The following is an 18991-nucleotide window of genomic DNA, read 5'->3' on the forward strand; positions in this document are numbered from 1 at the left end:
CAACCAGGAGGTCGTTGACCAGTGGAGTGACTCAGGTATCTGTTCAGACCCTTACTCTTGGTGATTTTTAGAAATTATCTATATGGTAAAGTGGAGGGATAGGTAGTATGTTTGCTGATGACAAAGGTTGGGGGTGTTGTGCATAGCGCGGAGGGCTCCGGGACATTGATAGGATGCAAAACTGGGCTGAGAAGTGGCAGACGGAGTGGTGAAGTGTGAAGTGTGATGGTTCATTTTGGTAGGTCAAACACGATGACAGAATATAGTACTAATGGTAAGACTCTTGGCAGTGTGGAGGATCAGAAGGATCATGGGGTCTGAGTCCATGGGAAGCTCAAAGCAGCTGTGCAGGTTGACTTTGTGGTTAAGAAGGCATACAGTGTATTGGCCTTCATCAATCATGGGATTGAATTTAGGAGCCGAAAGGTAATGTTGCAGCTATATAGGACCCTGGTCAGACCACACGAGTACTGTGCTCAGTTCTAGTTGCCTCACTACAGGGAGGATGTAGGAATCATAGAAAGTGCCGAGGAGATTTACAAGGATGTTGCCTGGAGTGGGGAGCATTCCTTGTGAAAACAGGTTGAGGGAACTTGGCCTTTTCTCATTGGAGAGACGGAGGATGAGAGGTAACCTATTGGAGGTGTATAAGATGATGAGAGGCATTGATCATGCAGATAATCAGAGGCTTTTTCCCAGGGCATGAAATGGCTGCCACAAGATAGCACAGGTTTAAGATGCTTGGAAGTATGTACAGAGGAGATGTCAGGGGTATTTTTTTTTTTAACACAGTGAGTGCATAGTGCATGCTGGCAACGGTGGTGGAGGTGGATACAATAGGGTCTTTTAGGAGACACCTGGATAGGTACATGGAGCTTGGAAAAATAGAGGGCTATGGGTAACCCTAGTAATTTCTTGGGTAGGAACATGTTCGGCACAACTTTGTGGATCAAAGGGCTTGTATTGTGCTGTAAGTTTTCAATGTTTCTACCTTAACCCTTTAGAAGCAGGAAAAATAACCCATAATGTGGAAATGAGGCATGAATAAGGGGGTTAACTACCAATATCATTCCTCCTCAGCCCAGAGATTTGAAGGATGAGGAAATTGTCAGATAGAACTGCAGTCAACTCGACTTCTTCGGTCTACAGAGAATTCAACGGGAACATCTTCACCCACGGAGTGGTGACTGTTTGAAACCCATTACCACAAGGAGAGCGAGAGATGAACAACAGGGGAGGATTGAAACAAACTGTCATGGAATAGAATCACTGGCAGGGCACAGCTGGCCTGAGTTGACTCTCTACTGTACACTGTTATAACTTCTCTACTGTACACTAGGTGTGCTATACATTCACTAAGTACCAGAGACACAGTTTAAAATTGAACTGATTTATTTTTCCCAGATCCAGATTGTAAACTCTAGTCCCATTAAAGGTGAATATCCAGAAGAAATTGCATTCAGCAATGGTGATGGACAAATCTCCAGCATGAAGCTTACTGAAACTTTCTCCCCAGTGTGAACCCAGTAGTGTGTCACAAGGTTAGGTTACTGAGTGAATCCCTTCCCACATTCACAGCAGGTGAACGGCCTGTACCCAGCCTGAACTCAATCATGCACATTTGATTGAGAAGGCTGAGAGAAACTCCTCCCAGTGTCTGAGCAGGTGAACAGACTCTACCACTGGTGTGAACTTGCTGGTGTCTCTGTAGTCAAGATGACCATATGAATTCTTTCCCACATTCACAGCAGGTGAACAGTCTCTCCCGTGTGAACTCGCTGATGACTTAGTAGGTGGGACGACCGAGTGAATCTCCTCCCACAGACTGAGCAGGTGAACGACTTCTCCCCAGTGTGAACTCGCAGATGTCTCTGTAGGGTGGATGACTGACTGAATCTCATCCCACAGACTGAACAGTTGAACGGCTTCTCCCCAGTGTGAATTCACTGGTGTACCAGTAGTTTGGATGACCGAGTGAATCCCTTCCCGCAGTCTGAGCAGGTGAACGGCCTCTCTCCAGTGTGAACTGACTGGTGTACCAGTAGGTCAGATGACTGAGTGAATCCCTTCCCGCAGTCTGAGCAGGTGAATGGCCTCTCCCCAGTGTGAATTCGCTGATGTACCTTCAGTTTAGATGACGAAATGAATGCCTTCCCACAGTCTAAGCAAGAGAACGGCCTCTCTCCAGTGTGAATTCGCTGATGCTCCTTCAGGTTAGATGAGCAAGGGAATCCCTTTCCACAGTCTGAGCACGTGAATGGCCGCTCCCCGGTGTGAAATCGCTGGTGTGCCATTAGGGTGGATGACCGAGTGAATCCTTTCCCGCAGTCCGAGCAGGTGAACAGCCTGACCCCAGTGTGAACTGACTTGTGTACCAGTAGTTCAGATGACCGAGTGAATCTCTTCCCACAATCTGAGCAGGTGAACGGCCTCTCCCCAGTGTGAACTCTCTGATGTACCTTCAGTTGGGATGAGCAAGTGAATCCCTTCCCGCAGTCTGAGCAGGTGAACGGCCTCTCTCCAGTGTGAACTCGCTGGTGTACCAGTAGGTCCGATGACCAAGTGAATCCCTTCCCACAGTCCGAGCAGGTGAACGGCCTCTCCCCAGTGTGAACTGACCTGTGTGTCAGTAGGTTGGATGACCGAGTGAATCCCTTCCCACAGTCTGAGCAGCTGAACGGCTTCTCTCCAGTGTGAACTCGCTGGTGTTCCTTCAGTTTAGATGAGTATTTGAATCCCTTCCCACAGTCCGAGCAGGTGAATGGCCTCTCACCAGTGCGAACTCGCTGATGAGCCATTAGATCAGATGACCGAATGAATCCTTCTCCACAAATTCAGCAGATGACCAGCCTCTGCCCAGTGTGAACTGACTGGTGTCTCCACAGCTGGGAAGAGTGACTGAATCCCTTCTCACCCACAAAACAGATGAATGGCCTTGCCCAGTGTGAACCCGCTGATGTTCCTTCAGTTGAGATGACCGAGTGAATCCCTTCCCACAGTCTGAGAATATGAACGGACTCTCTCTTGTGTAAAATAACGGGTGTGCCAGTCAGTCAGATGAGCAAATGAATCCCTCCACACAGTCTGAGCAGGAAGGAAGGTTGAATGAATCCCTTGCTCCTCGTCTTAAATATCTGGATAGAGACAGCAAACCTGACGTGATCTGTTTGAGATTCCCGTAGACAAATTCCTTGTCATTTTTAACCTGTAAAAAAATTTACAAAATCCATCAATGGGTGAAGTACAACATTTCAAATGAGATCACCGATTTGTCAAGGTGTGATCTGGCATCACACTGTTACAGTGAAGTTCAACCCAAGTTGGAGAGAGAAGTCATCATCTAACTGGGAACAGTGCTGGTATCTGGAATGACCAGCAAACTCTCTGATGCCCTTCCTGTCTCTGCAAGAATGGGGCATTTCTGCCATCTCCAATCTGTGACCTGGCTCAGTCTGACTCTCTCCATTGATATTATTCCCTGTTCCCACTGAGCTGCATGGGTGCCCGACCCCACAGTAACTGAAACACTCTCACACAAACATCTGGCAGTGCATTCCACGCACCCATCACCCTCTGTGTAAAAAAAATTACCCCTGACAGCCCCGCAGCATCCATTTCCAAGCACCTTAAAACTATGCCCCTCATGTTAGCCATTTTAAACCTGGGAAATAGCCTCTGGCTATCCATGCAATCAATGCCCCTCATCATCTTTTCATCTGAAATACGCTCTGAACATAAACAAGGGAACCATACATTGCTTTCAGGTTTTGTTCAAAGTATACAAAATTATTTGTGTACAGATAGGGTAAACGTGAGCAGCATTTTCACTGAGGTTGGGTGTGGCGATGTAAGTGGTGAAGGTAAAAATTTAATGGGAGCGTGTGGAAATAGACTTCACTGAAATGGTTGTGTGAGACTGGAATGAGATGTCAGCACAATCGGTGAATATGAGCTCGTTTTCAGCATTTAAAAGAAGTTTGGATGGGAGCCTGGATGGTAGGGGTATGGAGAGTGATTGTCCCGGTGCAGATAGTTGCATTTGACAGCTTAAATGTTTTTTCAGCATTGACTAGATGGGCCAAGTAGCCTGTTTCCGTACTGAACTTCTCCACATTTCTGTGACAGAGAAGCTGGCCAAACTTGTTTGGAAGGGAAACGGTAGGAGTGACAACGGAGCAGCAATGGCTGGAGTTCCTGGGAGCAATTTGGGAGCTGAGTGATTGATACATCCCAAAGAAGTGAAAGCATTGGAAAGGCAGGAGGACACAACTGTGGCTGAGATGAGAAGCCAAAGCAAACAAAAAAGCAAAACAGAGGGCAAACGAAAGAGCAAAAACTATTGGGAAGCTTTTAGAAACCAACTGAAGACAAGTAAAGAAATTCAGATGAGCTCAGTGCGTGGAATCATGATATTTTAGTCATTAATGAGTCTTGGTAGCACCCAACAGTCTGAGGCATTTAGAGGAACAAAATATCCGGGGCCTCAATACCTCTTGAAAACCAAGGTTTCCTGCCCCAGTCACCTTTCAACTTTTATTTTGTAAGGCACGTACAAACTCTACACCCTCAAAGTTACACTTCTGAAGGCCTCCCACTTACCAAGTACTCCTTGGCCAGAAAACAGCAAAATTTGTTCCTCTAATCTGGAAATTTGTTCCTCTAAATCCCTCAGACTGTTGGGTGCAACCAAGTCCCAATAATGGGTACAATATCTTAATTCCCTGTCCTCAGCTCATCTGGCTTTCCTACGATGCTTCTTGAATTGTGATAAATGCAGCTCAGCACATTCATACCATGCTTGACCATTTGATTGCTGACTCTTATCTGAGGTCTGAACAATATCTGACTGGTGTCAAGAAAACAACCTTTCCCTGATTGTCACAAAACCAAAGGAGCTGATTGTGGATTACAGAAGGAATGGAGAAAGGCTAGCCCCTATTGACATCAATGGATCTGGGGTTGAGAGGGTGAACAGCTTTAAGTTCCTGAGTACAAACATCAACAAGGATCTCACATGGTCTGTTCATACCGGCTGTGTTGTGAAAAGCGCACAGGAGCCACTTTTACACCTCAGATGGTTGAAGAAGTTTGTTATGGGCCCCAAATCCTAAGTGCTTTCTACAGGGAGACAATTGAGAGCATCCTGACTGACTGCATCACTGCCTGATATGTGAACTGTACTTCCTTCAATCTCAGGAACCTGCAGAGTGTGATGCAGACAGCCCAGTGCATCTGTAGATGTGAACTTCCCATGAGTCAGGGCATTTACAGTGACAGGTGTTTAAAAGGGGCCCAAACGATATTGGGGACGCAATTCATCACAACCACAAACTGTTCCTGCATAATGTGCATCGTGATTATTCTGTACTGAGGTATTCATTTTAACAGCTAGCAAATCACTGTCAATAAGAACTTTGACCTCCTCTGGGTTTGTTATGAATGTACCACAGCTCGGAGGGGCCGAAGGGGCGGGAGCAGCCCCTTCCTTCCGGAGAATCGCAAGATTGCTATTAATTTGGGTCTCGGACCCAGGAAGTGAGAGACAATGCAACGGTTTTGGCCATTGTTCTTAGAGGCACCTGTGTGACGTGCATGTCCCTGCTACGTGACAGTTACCATGGATATGGACACCCTCGGGCAATGTGGGGGTGGGGATTGCATCACCCTACTTTGATGGACATCTACAACTCTGCAAGTCAAGATAAAAGGGGACTGCAGGAGGCAGTACTCCAGCGACGCACCAGAAGGACACCCTCGCTCAAGGCTCCCGTAATAGCTGGAAGTCACTCAACGCCATGTGCGCTCCTAACTCCTTTGCCTGGGGAGCGGGTGGCTGATAATACCGAGAAGGACTTTGAACTAACAACGGGGAAACCACGTTCCCCTGATTTTACGGAGTGACTTCATAAAGACCTGGGCAAGTTTTTTTTCGTTTTTCACCGATCCCTCTAAAACATGTGAAACCCCGAAAGGCTAAAGTCTGCAGACTTCTGAGTGACTTTTATATTTGCAACAGACAATATATTATCCCCTAGACAACAGTCTAGATTACTTTTTAATGATGATTATTACTACACCCGCGCTTTAGACTGAGTATTGACGACGTGCATTATCTGAATGTTTGTATTAACCTTACTGTAACGTTCTCCTTCGGGTGTAACGAAACGCCGAATTTAACGTCCGGATAAACCACAGCCAATGCAAACCAGATCGCAGTAAGATTAACCATTTACTGTTCACTCTTCACATTAACATATGGTGAAAACTGTTGATAAAACAATACAAGATTGATACAGTATTTGTTCCTTCCTTAATATCACATTTCAAGTGTAAATACTTGCAAAGGTGACTATAACTACATTACACTAAGGTGCAGTATACAGGGAGAGTTTACCTGCTCCATTGACTACTTTAAATACACTTCCATGCAAACTATCTGCGACTCTTTAACTAACGAAAGCATAAACATTATCTACCGTCGTTACCTCTAACAGGATCAGCATTAACATCTTAGTTCAATATATCGATTATCTATTAACTTACAGCGTTGCTCTCACTGTGATTTCTCATGCCTGCAAAACTGCTTGTGCTCAGGTGAGCCTCGTGGAAAGCCCCCACCCTCGCGCTAATTTCAAACCGGTGTTTTCCCACAAGACGCGGCGAAACCGGATGTGACGTCATCGCATGCCGATATATTTTACATGCAATGAATACACTTTAAACACTTCTAATTCTAACTAGAAAATACTATTGAATAAATTACTAAGCGAAAATATTATAAACTAAATAACTGTCGTAAAGACAGCACACTTACTTTTGTGCCGCTTTATAAATAAAAATGTTTGAAAATAGTGACATCAGACTTCAACGGACCTCTCTATCTTTGCTGGTAAGTTATCCAGTTACGGGATACGTAACAGGTTCGACTGAGTTCATCTGCTCTCTCACACTCTATAGCAGGCCTGTAATGGGTAATGAAGGGTTTTCTCACCAAAGCTCTTGCATATTGTCCATAAGTGGATTGTTTGCTAAATTACGGTTTAAAAAGTCAGAGTTCCAAATATCACTCCACTTCTTCCCTCTTGTAAATTCTCCAGCAACTTTTGCATCACCACAATACACACAGGGAACACCAGTTTCTATAATGGACATAAATATTTCCCGTGAACCCTCCTGAGGAATTAAGGATATATATAAAAAAAATATTTTGAACCTATGTAACCTCTGGCTAAAAGAATATTAGGGACTGAATAGGAATTTTTGAACTGAAGTAAACTCTGTGTTTAGTGGTTTGCTAAGACAGGCTCATTACCAGTTTTCTGTGGCATGCAGAGAGACTCACTGAGAGCTGATAATATTATGCATTGTATCCTCGTTAGCTGATAACATTATACATTGTACCCTCGTTTGAGTCAAGGAAGGAGGACTGGCTGAAAAGGACAGGAATGAACATCTGTCTGTAATTAAGTCAGGGCCTTGCAAAGGGAATAACTGATAAGGTCTGGACAGTATATCCATCTGTAATTAAAACCTTCATTTAGTGAACTCTCTTATCTACGTAATTAAGTTTTGCGCCAACAGACCTGGTGGGCATACCAGTTCAAATAACATCTTGCAATAGTAATGTCTGGGGCTTACTATGTATAAATGTCTGGGTTCATGTATAAATACACGGCTGTAACCTGACTAAGTTAGTCCACTTGCCAGATGATGGCAGTGCTTACGTGCCTTTCCTTCGACGTGCGTCTCAAACTCCTGCAGGAGAATGCGCAATAAACCGTGGTGACGATAAGAACCTAGTCTCCCAAGTTTTATTCAGATTCAACTTTAACATTTGGCATCATGAACAGGATCCCAATATAGGGAGTGCCAAGCAGAGAGGCTGAGTAAGTGGCTGGACCACTCTGGGGAATGTGGAGATCGACCGGGCACCTAATAGGTATTTTACCTTTCGTCGCTCTCCATTAGTTCCTGGTACGAACCCTCGCCCAAGGTGATCACATACCTTGAAGGGATTGGGAAAGAATCTGTTGGGAGACGCTTCTAAGGGAGGCTAAATTTTACTAAGTGGGCAGGAGGCAGACGTGCCAGGTAAATTAATTAAATGAGCATGAAGTGCCAGCCGGGTAAATTAATTAAATGAGCATGAAGTGCCAGCCGGGTAAATTTATTAAATGAGCATGAAGTGCCAGCCGGGTAAATTTATTAAGTGGACAGGAGGTGCCAGCCGGGTAAATTTATCTGTTTGTTACTTAAGCAGGAGGCTTTGTGCCGGGTAAATTACTTAGAGAACATGGGTCAATTGCAGTCGATTGATACGAGTGGGCCAGGAGCAGCCCTACACAATGTGTGAGAGTTTTCCAGACAAGGAAAAAGATTGCAGCGCTGAATAAGAAATTGGGGAACAAAATCTGGCCACTGGGGGGGAACCTGGGATATTACCTCATGAGAACAAGCAGTAAATTTGATATGGAATAAGAACAGTGGAAAGAAGTGGAAATTGTTGGAAAGGGAATGGAAGGATAAGGCAGATGCAGAGTGGAATGGTACGTTATTAGCAAGTTGGAGGAATAATGCATGTGACAAGGGTAGAGGTACGTACAGCAGGAGGAACGCCAAAGGTTTGGAGACGCGAAAAGCAGAGCGTGAATGGGTGGATAGACGCAGAAAACAAGAGCAGGGAAAACAACATAAGCAAACCGTGCCCAGCCGAGATAGGACAGAATGGCAGGAATGTCAGTCTGAAGTTCGAACTGATAGGGAAACAAGAGATCCTGAACCCACGTCTGGCATACTTACCCTGTTTGAGGACAGTGACTGAGGTGTGGGCACCCACCGTACACCCCGCCCCAACACCCAACCAGGAGCCGAGTGCACCCGGTGCTCCCGAACCCCAATCCTCCCAGTACTCAGATACGGTGGCTGCTGGGGTAAAACAGGGGCGGCAGGGAAGGGGGAGGTCCCAATACCCTGAGATGCAGAAAGGGAATACCGATAACTATTCCGAGACGGGGAGGGAAGGATCCAATAGAACCCCAGAGTTAATGGCTCCACAAAGACATTGGCTCAATGGAAGAAGCCAGAGAGTGGTAGTGGAGGATTGCTACTCTGAGTGGAGGCCTGTGACTAGTGGTGTGCCACAGGGATCAGTGCTGGGTCCATTGTTATTTGTTATTTGATACATAATTCCCTAAAAGTGGCGTCACAAGCTGTAAAGAGAGCTTTTGGTACATTGGCCTTTATAAATCAAAGTATTGAGTATAAGAGTTGGAATGTAATGGTGAGGTTGTATAAGACATTGGTGAGACAGAATTTGGAGTATTCAGTGCAGTTTTGGTCACCTAATTACAGGAGGTGTATTAATAAGATTGAAAGAGTGCACAGAAGGTTTGCAAGGATGTTTCCGGGACTTGAGAAACCAAGTTATTGTGAAAGGTTGAATAGGTTAGGACTTTATTCCCTGGAGCATACTGGAATTAGGGGTGTTTTGATAGAGGTGTATAAAATTATGATGGGTATAGATAGAGTGAATGCTAGCAGGCTTTTTCCACTGAGGCCAGGCGGAAAAAAAAAACTAGAGGTCATGGATTAAGGGTGAAGGGGGAAAAAGTTTAAAGGGAACATCAATGGGGGTCTTCTTCAGGCAGGGAGTGGGGCGAGTGTGGAATGAGCTGCCAGATGAAGTGGTGAATGTGGGCTCACTTTTGACATTTAAGAGAAACTTGGACAGGTACATGGATGAGAGGGGTACGGAGGGATATGGCCCAGGTGCAGGTCAGTGTGACTAAAATGGTTCGGCACAGCCAAGAAGGGCTAAAACGCCTGTTTCTGTGCTGTAATGTTCTATGGTTCTGAAGGCAATTGCCCACCCGAATGCTGCCCAGTCCACCAGCTGGAGGAGGGACAGTCCTCAGTGATTCCTGTGTATGCACCCTGGAAGCCTCAAGAAATGATAATGATCATGAAGCAGGTCCCAGGTAGAAAAGAAAAACCAGCAGAGTTTGCTCAGTCTGTCCGCAGTACTATCCAAATGTTTAATGTGACTCTGCAAGATTTATTCGGACTCTGATGGGTGACTCTCTCAGCTGATGAGGGGCGGAAATGGAAAGCAGAATTGTGATACCAAACCTGTCAGGAGTTACAGGCAGGAAACCATAATGAGAATGAACAGACAGACTGGATTATTCAAGCCTTGGAAAGGGCTCTCCAGCAACCTGTAAACATCACTGAAGTTCTTGAATGCAAACCTAAGCCTGGGGAATCGGGAATAGACTATTGGGAGTGGTTTGTGGCTTGCTACGGCACTTTCGCAGGAGACCGGGTCTTTAATGATGGGAATCTGTTCCCCAGTTTAACACCTTACTGCTCCAATGCTTACAAACTGAGATAGCCAACATGATTAATACAAATAATATGGATTGGCCTGACAATGATCGAAATCGAATGCGATGAGCTTTGACATATTATTGGGACCTGACATTGTGTGCTGTATCTGGGGATAAGAAATGGGAACAAACACCTACCAAGGGACAGGTGGGGACAACAACCTGTTTAGAAATTGACAATCAAGGATGCTTCCTACCGTGAGCACCACCCCTCAGGAAGAGCCCAATGTAACATTGCAAGTTGCTGGAATTCCTGTTCCGTTTACGATTGATATGGGGGCAACCACAACCTCTCTCAATCAGGAAATAGTATCAGAAAAGAGATTTCAGCTATCAGATGCGACAATCACTCTGTTTGGGTTTGAATGAATGGATTGTACGTATTCACGTACCCAGCCACTGCAGGTGGAATTCCCGGGGAACCAGTGTGAGGTTTCAGCTACAGTCACCACCAGTCGGGGGTGTAGTTTTGCAGGGAGAGACTTGCTCTGTCCATTGGAAGTTGAGATTCTATGCATGGACAAGGGTATCACTCTGGGACTATCGAACAGCTTCCCCAGTTTCTGAACTCCCAGTGGTGGGCACTTAATCTGGACTCCACTGTGTTTGAACCCCTTCTGCCCCCGGCTGGCTCTCATGTGACTCTGTGCTGTGACCCTCCGGGGTGCTCAACTGAGCAAAGCCAGTGTTATGCTCCCCTCGAGGGACAGAATTTCCCAGTCACGGTGATTGGGGAGGTTAAAGGAAATGAGGGCAGTGCATTTCTGGCCGAAGTTCCAGATTTCCTTTGGTGACACACAGGACTGGTTGTTCCCCACGCCACCTTTAGGGTTTGCCTTGGGTTCAAACCAAAGACCCTAGGGTTCCTTGCCTACATTTTGATGTAACAAGCCTCCAGCAACGAGGGAGACTGGCAAAACTTGGTCGCGGGACAACTCCAATACTGGAAGGAGTCTGAGGTGAAGACGGGATATCTGGTAAGACACTCTATTAATATTGACCGAACCCTAGACGTTTTACCCCGTCTCTGGGCAACCTCAGGCCATGAAGTTGGCCGCACCAACTGCCCCGTCTGGATCACGGTGATAGATTCTCCCATCCATACCTCAATACGCCCTCTACCCTGAGGCAACGTTTTGTGAGGATGGAAGCTCTTTTGTGGATCCAGCCGGGAAACAATATTCTGGCTATGCGATAGTGACGGACAGTGAAGTAACTGAGCAGGCTTCTTTTGAAGCAGCTGCCCCCACCCAGAAGGCTGAGCTGTTTGCTCGGACTCCTGCCTGTATCCTAGCAACAGACTAAAGTGTGAACGTTCACACAGACTCCCGTTATGCATTTGGAATTGTACATGACTTCGGGAACATGGGGATTCCTGACTTCCTCTGGCCACCCCATTAGTAATGTTACCTTTGTAAACAACTTACTCACCGCTCTACAGCTACCTCGAGATTTGGCTATTATTAAATGTGCGGCCCACACCCGCCAGTCAGACCGAGTCACTAAACCCAATGCTTTAGCAGATTACACAGCGAAAATTGCTGCACAATGCTCAATAGTTGTAGTCCTCTCAGGTTCCCGTCAAGCAATCCTCCGTGACTCAAGCAGAACGGGTTTGCCAGACATGTGGGAGGTACGTATTTTTCAGGGGGACGCCTCTGAGGAGGAGTGCAAGCTGTGGTCCCAGATGGGGTGCCAGAAAGACCCCGAACTAGGATTTTGGATCACGCCAGTGGGACAGGTTTGTGTTCCTGCACAGTTCTTACCAATATTGGTTGATTATATACAGAATTGTACACACCTGGGAAAGGAGGGAATGGTTGGTAACCTGTAACCAGCACACCGGGTATGACTCCCCTGACAGGTGGACCTTTTTCGTGTCTACAAGTTGATTTTATTCAATTGCCTAGAGTACATTGCTATAGATAATGCTTAGTTATTATACATGTGTTTAGTAGATGGACTGAAGCTATTCTAACTCCCAATAATACTGTTATGACTGTTGTGAAGGTATTATTACAGGAAATAATTCCCAGGTATGGCCTGCCAGAGATGCTGAGCTCTGTCAAGCGCCCACACTTTGTGGTGAAAGTGAACAAAGAGGTATGTAACAAACCAGCTATCAGGCAATAATTCTACCGTACACCACCCACGGGTTGCTGCCATAGTGGAAAGAGCCAATGGTACTCTGAAGATTAAATTGCCAAAGTAACAGTGGAGACTGACCTCACTTGGTTGAAGGACCTACCGTTAGCCCTATTCCACATGAAGGTTACCCGACGGGGGAAAACAGGGTCATCACCAGCTGAAGTGATGTATGGACGGTCCATAAGGACACCCTGGGGACCACCTTGTGTCCATTGCTCCCAGAAATTCTACCAGCAAAATTCAAAATTGATACCCTTGGGGAAGAGATGGGAAATAACCAAAATTCTCCAAGCCTTACATATACGACAGGCTTAGAAGGAAGAGAATTTTCACTCCTCCTCACAGAGGAGTGATTATCCCACCAAAGAACCGGGGAATATTGTCCTGATCAAGAACTGGGATTGAGGGAAACTCAGATCTCGGTGGAGAGGAGCATATCAGGTGTTACTGACCACTCCCACGGCTGCAAAACTGAAGGGGCAATCTCGGTGGATACATCGAATAGACTACAGACATGTTACTGAAGGAACTGAGTAGAAGGACTCTCTCAGACTAAAGGAAAATGTATTTTCTGATAGTGGTGTTCATGCTTGTGTCTTTGACAGGGCTCACCCCAGCATCCGGGGGCCCTCATGTTAACACATTTCTGTGTCTCTGTCACACCGATGCCAAACAGGTAGAACTAGGGGCCTGCTGGGTTTGTGCTGAAATTCCGCAGCATGGTAAAACTATGATTCCAATGTCAGTAATCCTACTCAACCAGAGTGAGGAACTCTCAGCCTGGGCTTTCTCAAACAACACCCGGGAAAGTGAGGTGAGGAAATGTGGTATTATCAGAAATGACTGTGGCTGTCGGTGTTCTGAGGGATGGTATCTCAGGCTACCACCAAACACAACTTCCTAGACTGGGAAACATGAATCCTGGCCATACTCACAGGTGCACGGCAGCGGAGAGGAACAACTGAGCGATTCTGGATGATCACTTTTCTCTCCTATGGAGTAGCCAGGAATCCACCAATCAATTTGGCTATAGCACGAGGAGCTGGACACAATACTGCAGGGTCCCTGACAGAAACACAGGCCCAAGTAACAGAAATATCCACTGAAATGATTGCAATCCGGCAAACAGTCCTACAGAATTATATGGCTTTAGATTTTATCCTCACTGAGAAAGGTGGAACCTGTGCTAATATTGACACAGAATGCTGCACCTATATCCCTGATGAGTCTACTAACGTTACATCCCTCTCTGAGCACACTGCCAAGGAGATTGACAGCATGAAGAAAGTAGGGCAGGATTTAAACGGGTTCACTGAAGGTTCGAAATGGTGGCCTTTGAAGGCCTGTTAGTTAATATGTGGGGCGTGATATTGCATTATGGCCTAATAGTTGTGCATATCATTGTTACAATTACTGTTGAACGCTGTTTTTACTCACTGATAAGTCAATGCTGTACTCAGTTGCTTTCTCTGTAAAAAACTACTGCTTTGTTGATCATTTAATGATCAAAAGGAGGGAGTGATAAAGTATGCAAAAGGGTTAACACTTGGTTAAACAATAGCAGCCTGTTTTTCTGAAAGAGACTGCTGATGAGCACCAGATGCTCTAAGCCATGCTGAGCCCTATTTCTTCTTGAGGTAAGCTAGCTCGGGTTCCAGGATGCTCATCTCCTTGTGCACTCACGTGTAGAGATAGGACAGCTTCAGTCTGTTCTGTGTGTGTAAGCCTTTATGACTATTTTGTAATTTGTCTTTAGGGGCTGTCATGTAGTAAATAACTTTGGCTCCAGCCTGTCTTATGTGGTGGGTATCTGGCAGATATATCTGTGGTGTAAGGGGAATTGTTAGTCAGTTAGTGGATTGGGCGGGAACAGTCATAGACTCTTCCTGTTTGAGTGACTAACTGAATAAGCCCCGGGTGCTTCGAATAAAGAGTTTGTGCTCATACGGTCTCTGAGTGACTTTATCTGGATTTGACTTTGACAGAATGGGATAGCTTTTAAAGGGCTGGGCTGCTGGAAGCACATTACCAGACCTGAAGTGATTCCAACTGGGTCTGACAGAGGCATAACTGGTACTTCTGGGCACATTCAGTCACACTCCAACTATTCCCTACCTTCTTTTGTAGAGGTATGTAATGTCTAAAGGACCAGTGTTTGAGTAAATGAGACTCACCAAACTTTCTCGTGACTGAATCACTGGAATCTCTGAGTTAGATGGGTTTCTCTCCAGTTGATGCTCTCAGTCCTCGGGCAGGTTCACTTGTTGCTGTTCCCTCGTCTACAGTCGTGGTTCCCTTCCAGTTGGGCTTTTTCTTCCAATAAATCTCTCACCGCAGGTCTAACTTTAACATGAAACATAAAGAAACACATTAACAATAAAAAGGAGCACCAGACATTTCTGCTTAATGTTACTAAGAACAAAACTCACTGAAACTTAAACGTTGAAGATATAATGATCTCAGTGAACAATCTTTTATTGTCCCTCACACATCACAAAACGATATGGGATAAGAAGGAGCCATCATTCAGTCATGGTAAGACATACGACACAGGAACAGAATTAGGTGATTCGATCCATCTGGTCTGCCCCACCACTCAACCATGGCTGATTTTTATTCCAACACCATATTCCTGCCTTCCTCCTGTAATCCCGAAGTTACTCAGCAATCATGAGTATATTAATCTCTGCCATAAATATACCCAAATGGCAGCCTCAACCAACCTCTGCGGCAGCAAATTCCACAGATCAGACATCTTTTGGCCACTTTTTTTTCCTCATCTCAGTTTTAAAGAGAAGCATCTTTATTCTGAGACTGTGCTGTCAGATCGCACTGTCCGTCTAATGGAAACATCCTCTCCATGTCCACTGTTTCCAGGCTTTTCAGCATTCGGTAGGTTTACTTAACCATACATCCCTCCACCACCCCCACCGTCCCTCTGAACTCTATTGAGCACAGGTCCGGAACCACCAAATGCTCCTCATACATAAAGCCAATCTTTCCTGTGATTATTCTTGTAAATCTTGTCAGCAACAACTGTACTGAACACAAACAGGTACCAGGATAATTTACAGAGAAAAGTTGTGCTTGCTTTACTGCTCTACTATCACAGAATGACCCATTTCCATTTCCAGGTTAAAACAGGTCCATTTCAGGAAATATAAACCATTCCAGGGTGAATGTAATAAACAGAAACTGGAATTACCAGAAACACTCAGCACGTATGGAACAGCTGTGTTGAGAGGACAAACTTTACAATTCAGGTTAATATATTTCATCAGAATGACTTCAAACATTTTCAGTTTTTAATGCAGATCTCCAGCAACTTGAGATTCTGCTTGATTTCTGCCGAGTGACAGACAGGTGACAGTGGGTGTGTGTGGGGGGGGGGGGGGGGGGGTGATTTCCAAACACAGTTCAACACCAAACTCAAGGGTCTATATCTACTGTTGTAAACACGGAACTGCCCATTTACTCATAGCCTCTCCCTGTGAGAGATGGAATGGGAATTCATCCTCTCCTCAGATTAGCAGTCTTTGCTTCCAAGGAACTCCAGAAACAAACTGCTGATCCCAGACCAGAAATACTCACTCAACACCTCATAAGCCCAAGCAGCTCGATCCCCGGGTCCATTTTACCTGGATCAAGAACTGTGAATAGTGAAGTGAGTAGAAGATGAACTGATCTCCAAAAGTCAAAGTTAAAGATGAAACACCCTATTCAACATTTTAAGCAAGATTAGTGTATTATTTTTGTTTTGTGTAATTTTAGAGTGAAAAAAAATAAAAGGAACAGCATGCAAAAGTTTGGGGACCCTAAGAGATTTAAGCTCTCAGATAACTTTTACCAAGGTCTCAGACCTTTATGAGATTGTTAGTGCTATGGCTTGTTCATGATCTTTGTCAGGAAAGTCCAGGTGATGAAAATTTCAAAGCTTTATAAATACCCTGACTCCTCAAACCTTCTCCCAGCAATCAGCAGCCATGGGCTCCTCTAAGGAGCTGCCTAGCGCTCTGAAAATTAAAATAATTGATGGCCACAAAGCAGGAGGAGGCTATAAGAAGATAGCAAAGCATTTTCATGTAGCCGCTTCCTCAGTTCGTAACATAATTAAGAAATGGCAGTTAACAGGAATGGCAGAAGTCGTCCAAGAAATCTTTCCCACAGAACTGCTTGTAGGATTGCTAGAAAGGCAAATCAAAACCTCCATTTGACTGCAAAAGACCTTAACGAAGATTAAGGTCTGGAGTGGTAGTGCACTGTTCTACTGTGCAGCAACATCAGCACAAATATGACCTTCATGGAAGAGTCATCAGAAGAAAACCTTTCCTCCATTTTCACCACAAAATTCACAATCAGAAGTTTGCAAAGGAACATCTAAACAAGCCTGATGCATTTTGGAAACAAGTCCTGTGGACTGCGGAAGTTAATATATAACCTTTTTGGCTGCAATGAGCAAAGGTATGTTTGGAGAAAAAAAGGGTGCAGAATTTCATGAAAAGAACATCTCTTCAACTGTTAAGCATGAGGATGGATCAGTCAAGCTTTGGGCTTGTGTTGCAGCCAGTGGCACAGGAAACATTTCACTGGTAGAGGAAAGAATTAATTCAAATAAATACCACAAATTCTGGAAATAAACATCACATCATCTGTAAAAAAAAAGCTAAAGGTGAAAACGGGATGACTTCTACAACAGGATAATGATCCTAAACACACCTCAAAATTCACAATGGACTACCTCAATAGGTGGCAAGCTGAAGGTTTTGCCATGGCTCTCACATTCCCCCAATCTAAACATCATTGAAAATCTATGGATAGACCTCAGAAGAGCAGTGCATGCAAGACGGCTCAAGAATCTCACAGAACTGGAAGCTTTTTGCAAGGAAGAATGTGCAACAATCCCAAAAAAAGAATTGAAAGATTCTTAGCTGGCTACAGAAAGCATTTACAAGCTGCGATACTTGCCAAAGGGTTGTTACTAAGTACTGATCATGCAGGGTGCCCAAACATTTGCTTCAGACCCTTTACTTTTTTTGTTATTTTGAAACTGTAAAAGTTGGAAAAGAAAAAGTAATCGAGCTTAAAATATTAAAAAATGTGTCATCTTTAACTTTATGCCTTTTGGAACTCAGGTCATCTTTTATTCACTATATTGCTATTCACAGCAACAGAAATTTTGACCAGGGATGACCAAACTTTTGCTTGTCACTGTATGTGATTTTCCTGCTAAATGATACTTTAAGTCAGATTTCCCCTGAACACCCACCCCCCTCCAGGTGGCTGTCAGTGGTGAACTCGGTGATGGCAATGCCAAAGAATATGAAGGGAAGGGCAGTAGTCTGTCTCACTGGAGTCTGGCACATTTGTGATGTGAAAGCTACTTGTTGCCCAGGGCAAAGGTGTTTGATATCAGTACGTACCCAGACAGAATGGGTTAAAGCATGTCCTCACCGGTAGAAAACGCCAGAACAAGAGCAGGCAGAACAAGCAACACACACAAAATGCTGGAGGAACTCAGCAGGCCAGGCAGCATCGATAGAAAAGAGTACTAATGCTGAGTTCCTCCGGCATTTTGTGTGTGTTGCCTGGATTGCCGGCAGCTGTGGTTGGAGGCGGAACAAAGGTGATTGTCTCAACAGCTGATAGAAAGATTTTGTTCCCTTTCTACGAGTTCCTGATCCCTGCATTTAGTTTTCTGGAGCTCGGCTCTGTCTGTGAGATCTATTTGCTCCCATTCCCTGATCAGCCGGAAGCTCCCGGGGCCCGAGTACGGTTCGTGGGGCTGAGAGAGAGGAAAAAGTCCTGGCCTGTGCCGAGTTTGTGAGTCACGGTGTTCAGTGTTCACAGCAATTGTCACTCAATTAAAGCCCACCCAGCACCCGTTCTTACCTCTGCCGGTCCTCCCGACATTTTGTGTACTGCGCGCATGCGGAGTTATCCAAGACAGCGGCAAGCTTGACGCCTGCGCATTTGATCGGTACTTCAAGCGACAGCGAAATTTTACACGCAACGCTTTATGGGTAATCCCGGTGCCATTAAAACTTTCTGCAAGCACTGGTTTCATGCCTGTACCTCAGTTTGTTTTGTGTGTAGAAAAATCAGCAGGTTTTTTTTTTACCAAGAAAGCGGCTCCCATAAACGATACACTCAATATCAACAGGCATTTCGTTTATTTAATGCCAAAGTACAATCCTCTTACAAATGCAGATATGAAACAGAAGAGATTCTGCAGTTGCTGGAAAACAGCGACGCACACACACACAATGCTGAAGGAGCTCTGCAGTTCAAGCAACAACTAAGCAGAGGAGTACACAGTCCAGACATGCTGAAAGGGCTCAGCCTAAATGCTGTCCATTTATTCCTCTCCACATTTGTTGCCTGATCTGCAGATTACCTGCAATGTTTTGTAGACATTAACCATTTTGTTTTTCAATTGACCAGTTTCCAAATGTTACTCA

General features: G+C 45.0%; 1 protein-coding gene across 5 annotated transcripts; it reads right to left on the bottom strand.

Annotated features, from left to right (window-relative positions):
* Positions 1-1382: 1382 nt before the first annotated feature.
* LOC132387772 (zinc finger protein 551-like) lies at positions 1383-18465 on the bottom strand. 5 transcript variants are annotated; one of them, XM_059960134.1, is made up of 5 exons: positions 18423-18465; positions 14708-14876; positions 13469-13598; positions 6137-6265; positions 1383-3205 (listed from the first exon to the last, which is right to left on the bottom strand). In XM_059960134.1, exon 5 carries the CDS (start codon positions 2796-2798, stop codon positions 1944-1946), a length of 855 nt encoding a protein of 284 aa, XP_059816117.1. In that variant the 5' UTR covers positions 2799-3205; positions 6137-6265; positions 13469-13598; positions 14708-14876; positions 18423-18465; the 3' UTR covers positions 1383-1943. The 5 variants fall into 5 exon arrangements, with proteins under 5 accessions (XP_059816117.1, XP_059816116.1, XP_059816118.1 ...); XM_059960133.1 differs by having other exon boundaries at positions 6132-6265; XM_059960135.1 differs by lacking the exon at positions 13469-13598 and having other exon boundaries at positions 6132-6265.
* Positions 18466-18991: the final 526 nt, after the last annotated feature.

Source organism: Hypanus sabinus, unplaced genomic scaffold, assembly GCF_030144855.1.
Source record: "Hypanus sabinus isolate sHypSab1 unplaced genomic scaffold, sHypSab1.hap1 scaffold_220, whole genome shotgun sequence".
Classification (NCBI taxonomy): domain Eukaryota; kingdom Metazoa; phylum Chordata; class Chondrichthyes; order Myliobatiformes; family Dasyatidae; genus Hypanus; species Hypanus sabinus.

Coding starts and splice junctions, on each gene's coding strand:
- LOC132387772 (XM_059960135.1), bottom strand. CDS start 2,798: ATGGCTCATCAGCGAGTTCGCACTGGTGAGAGGCCATTCACCTGCTCG.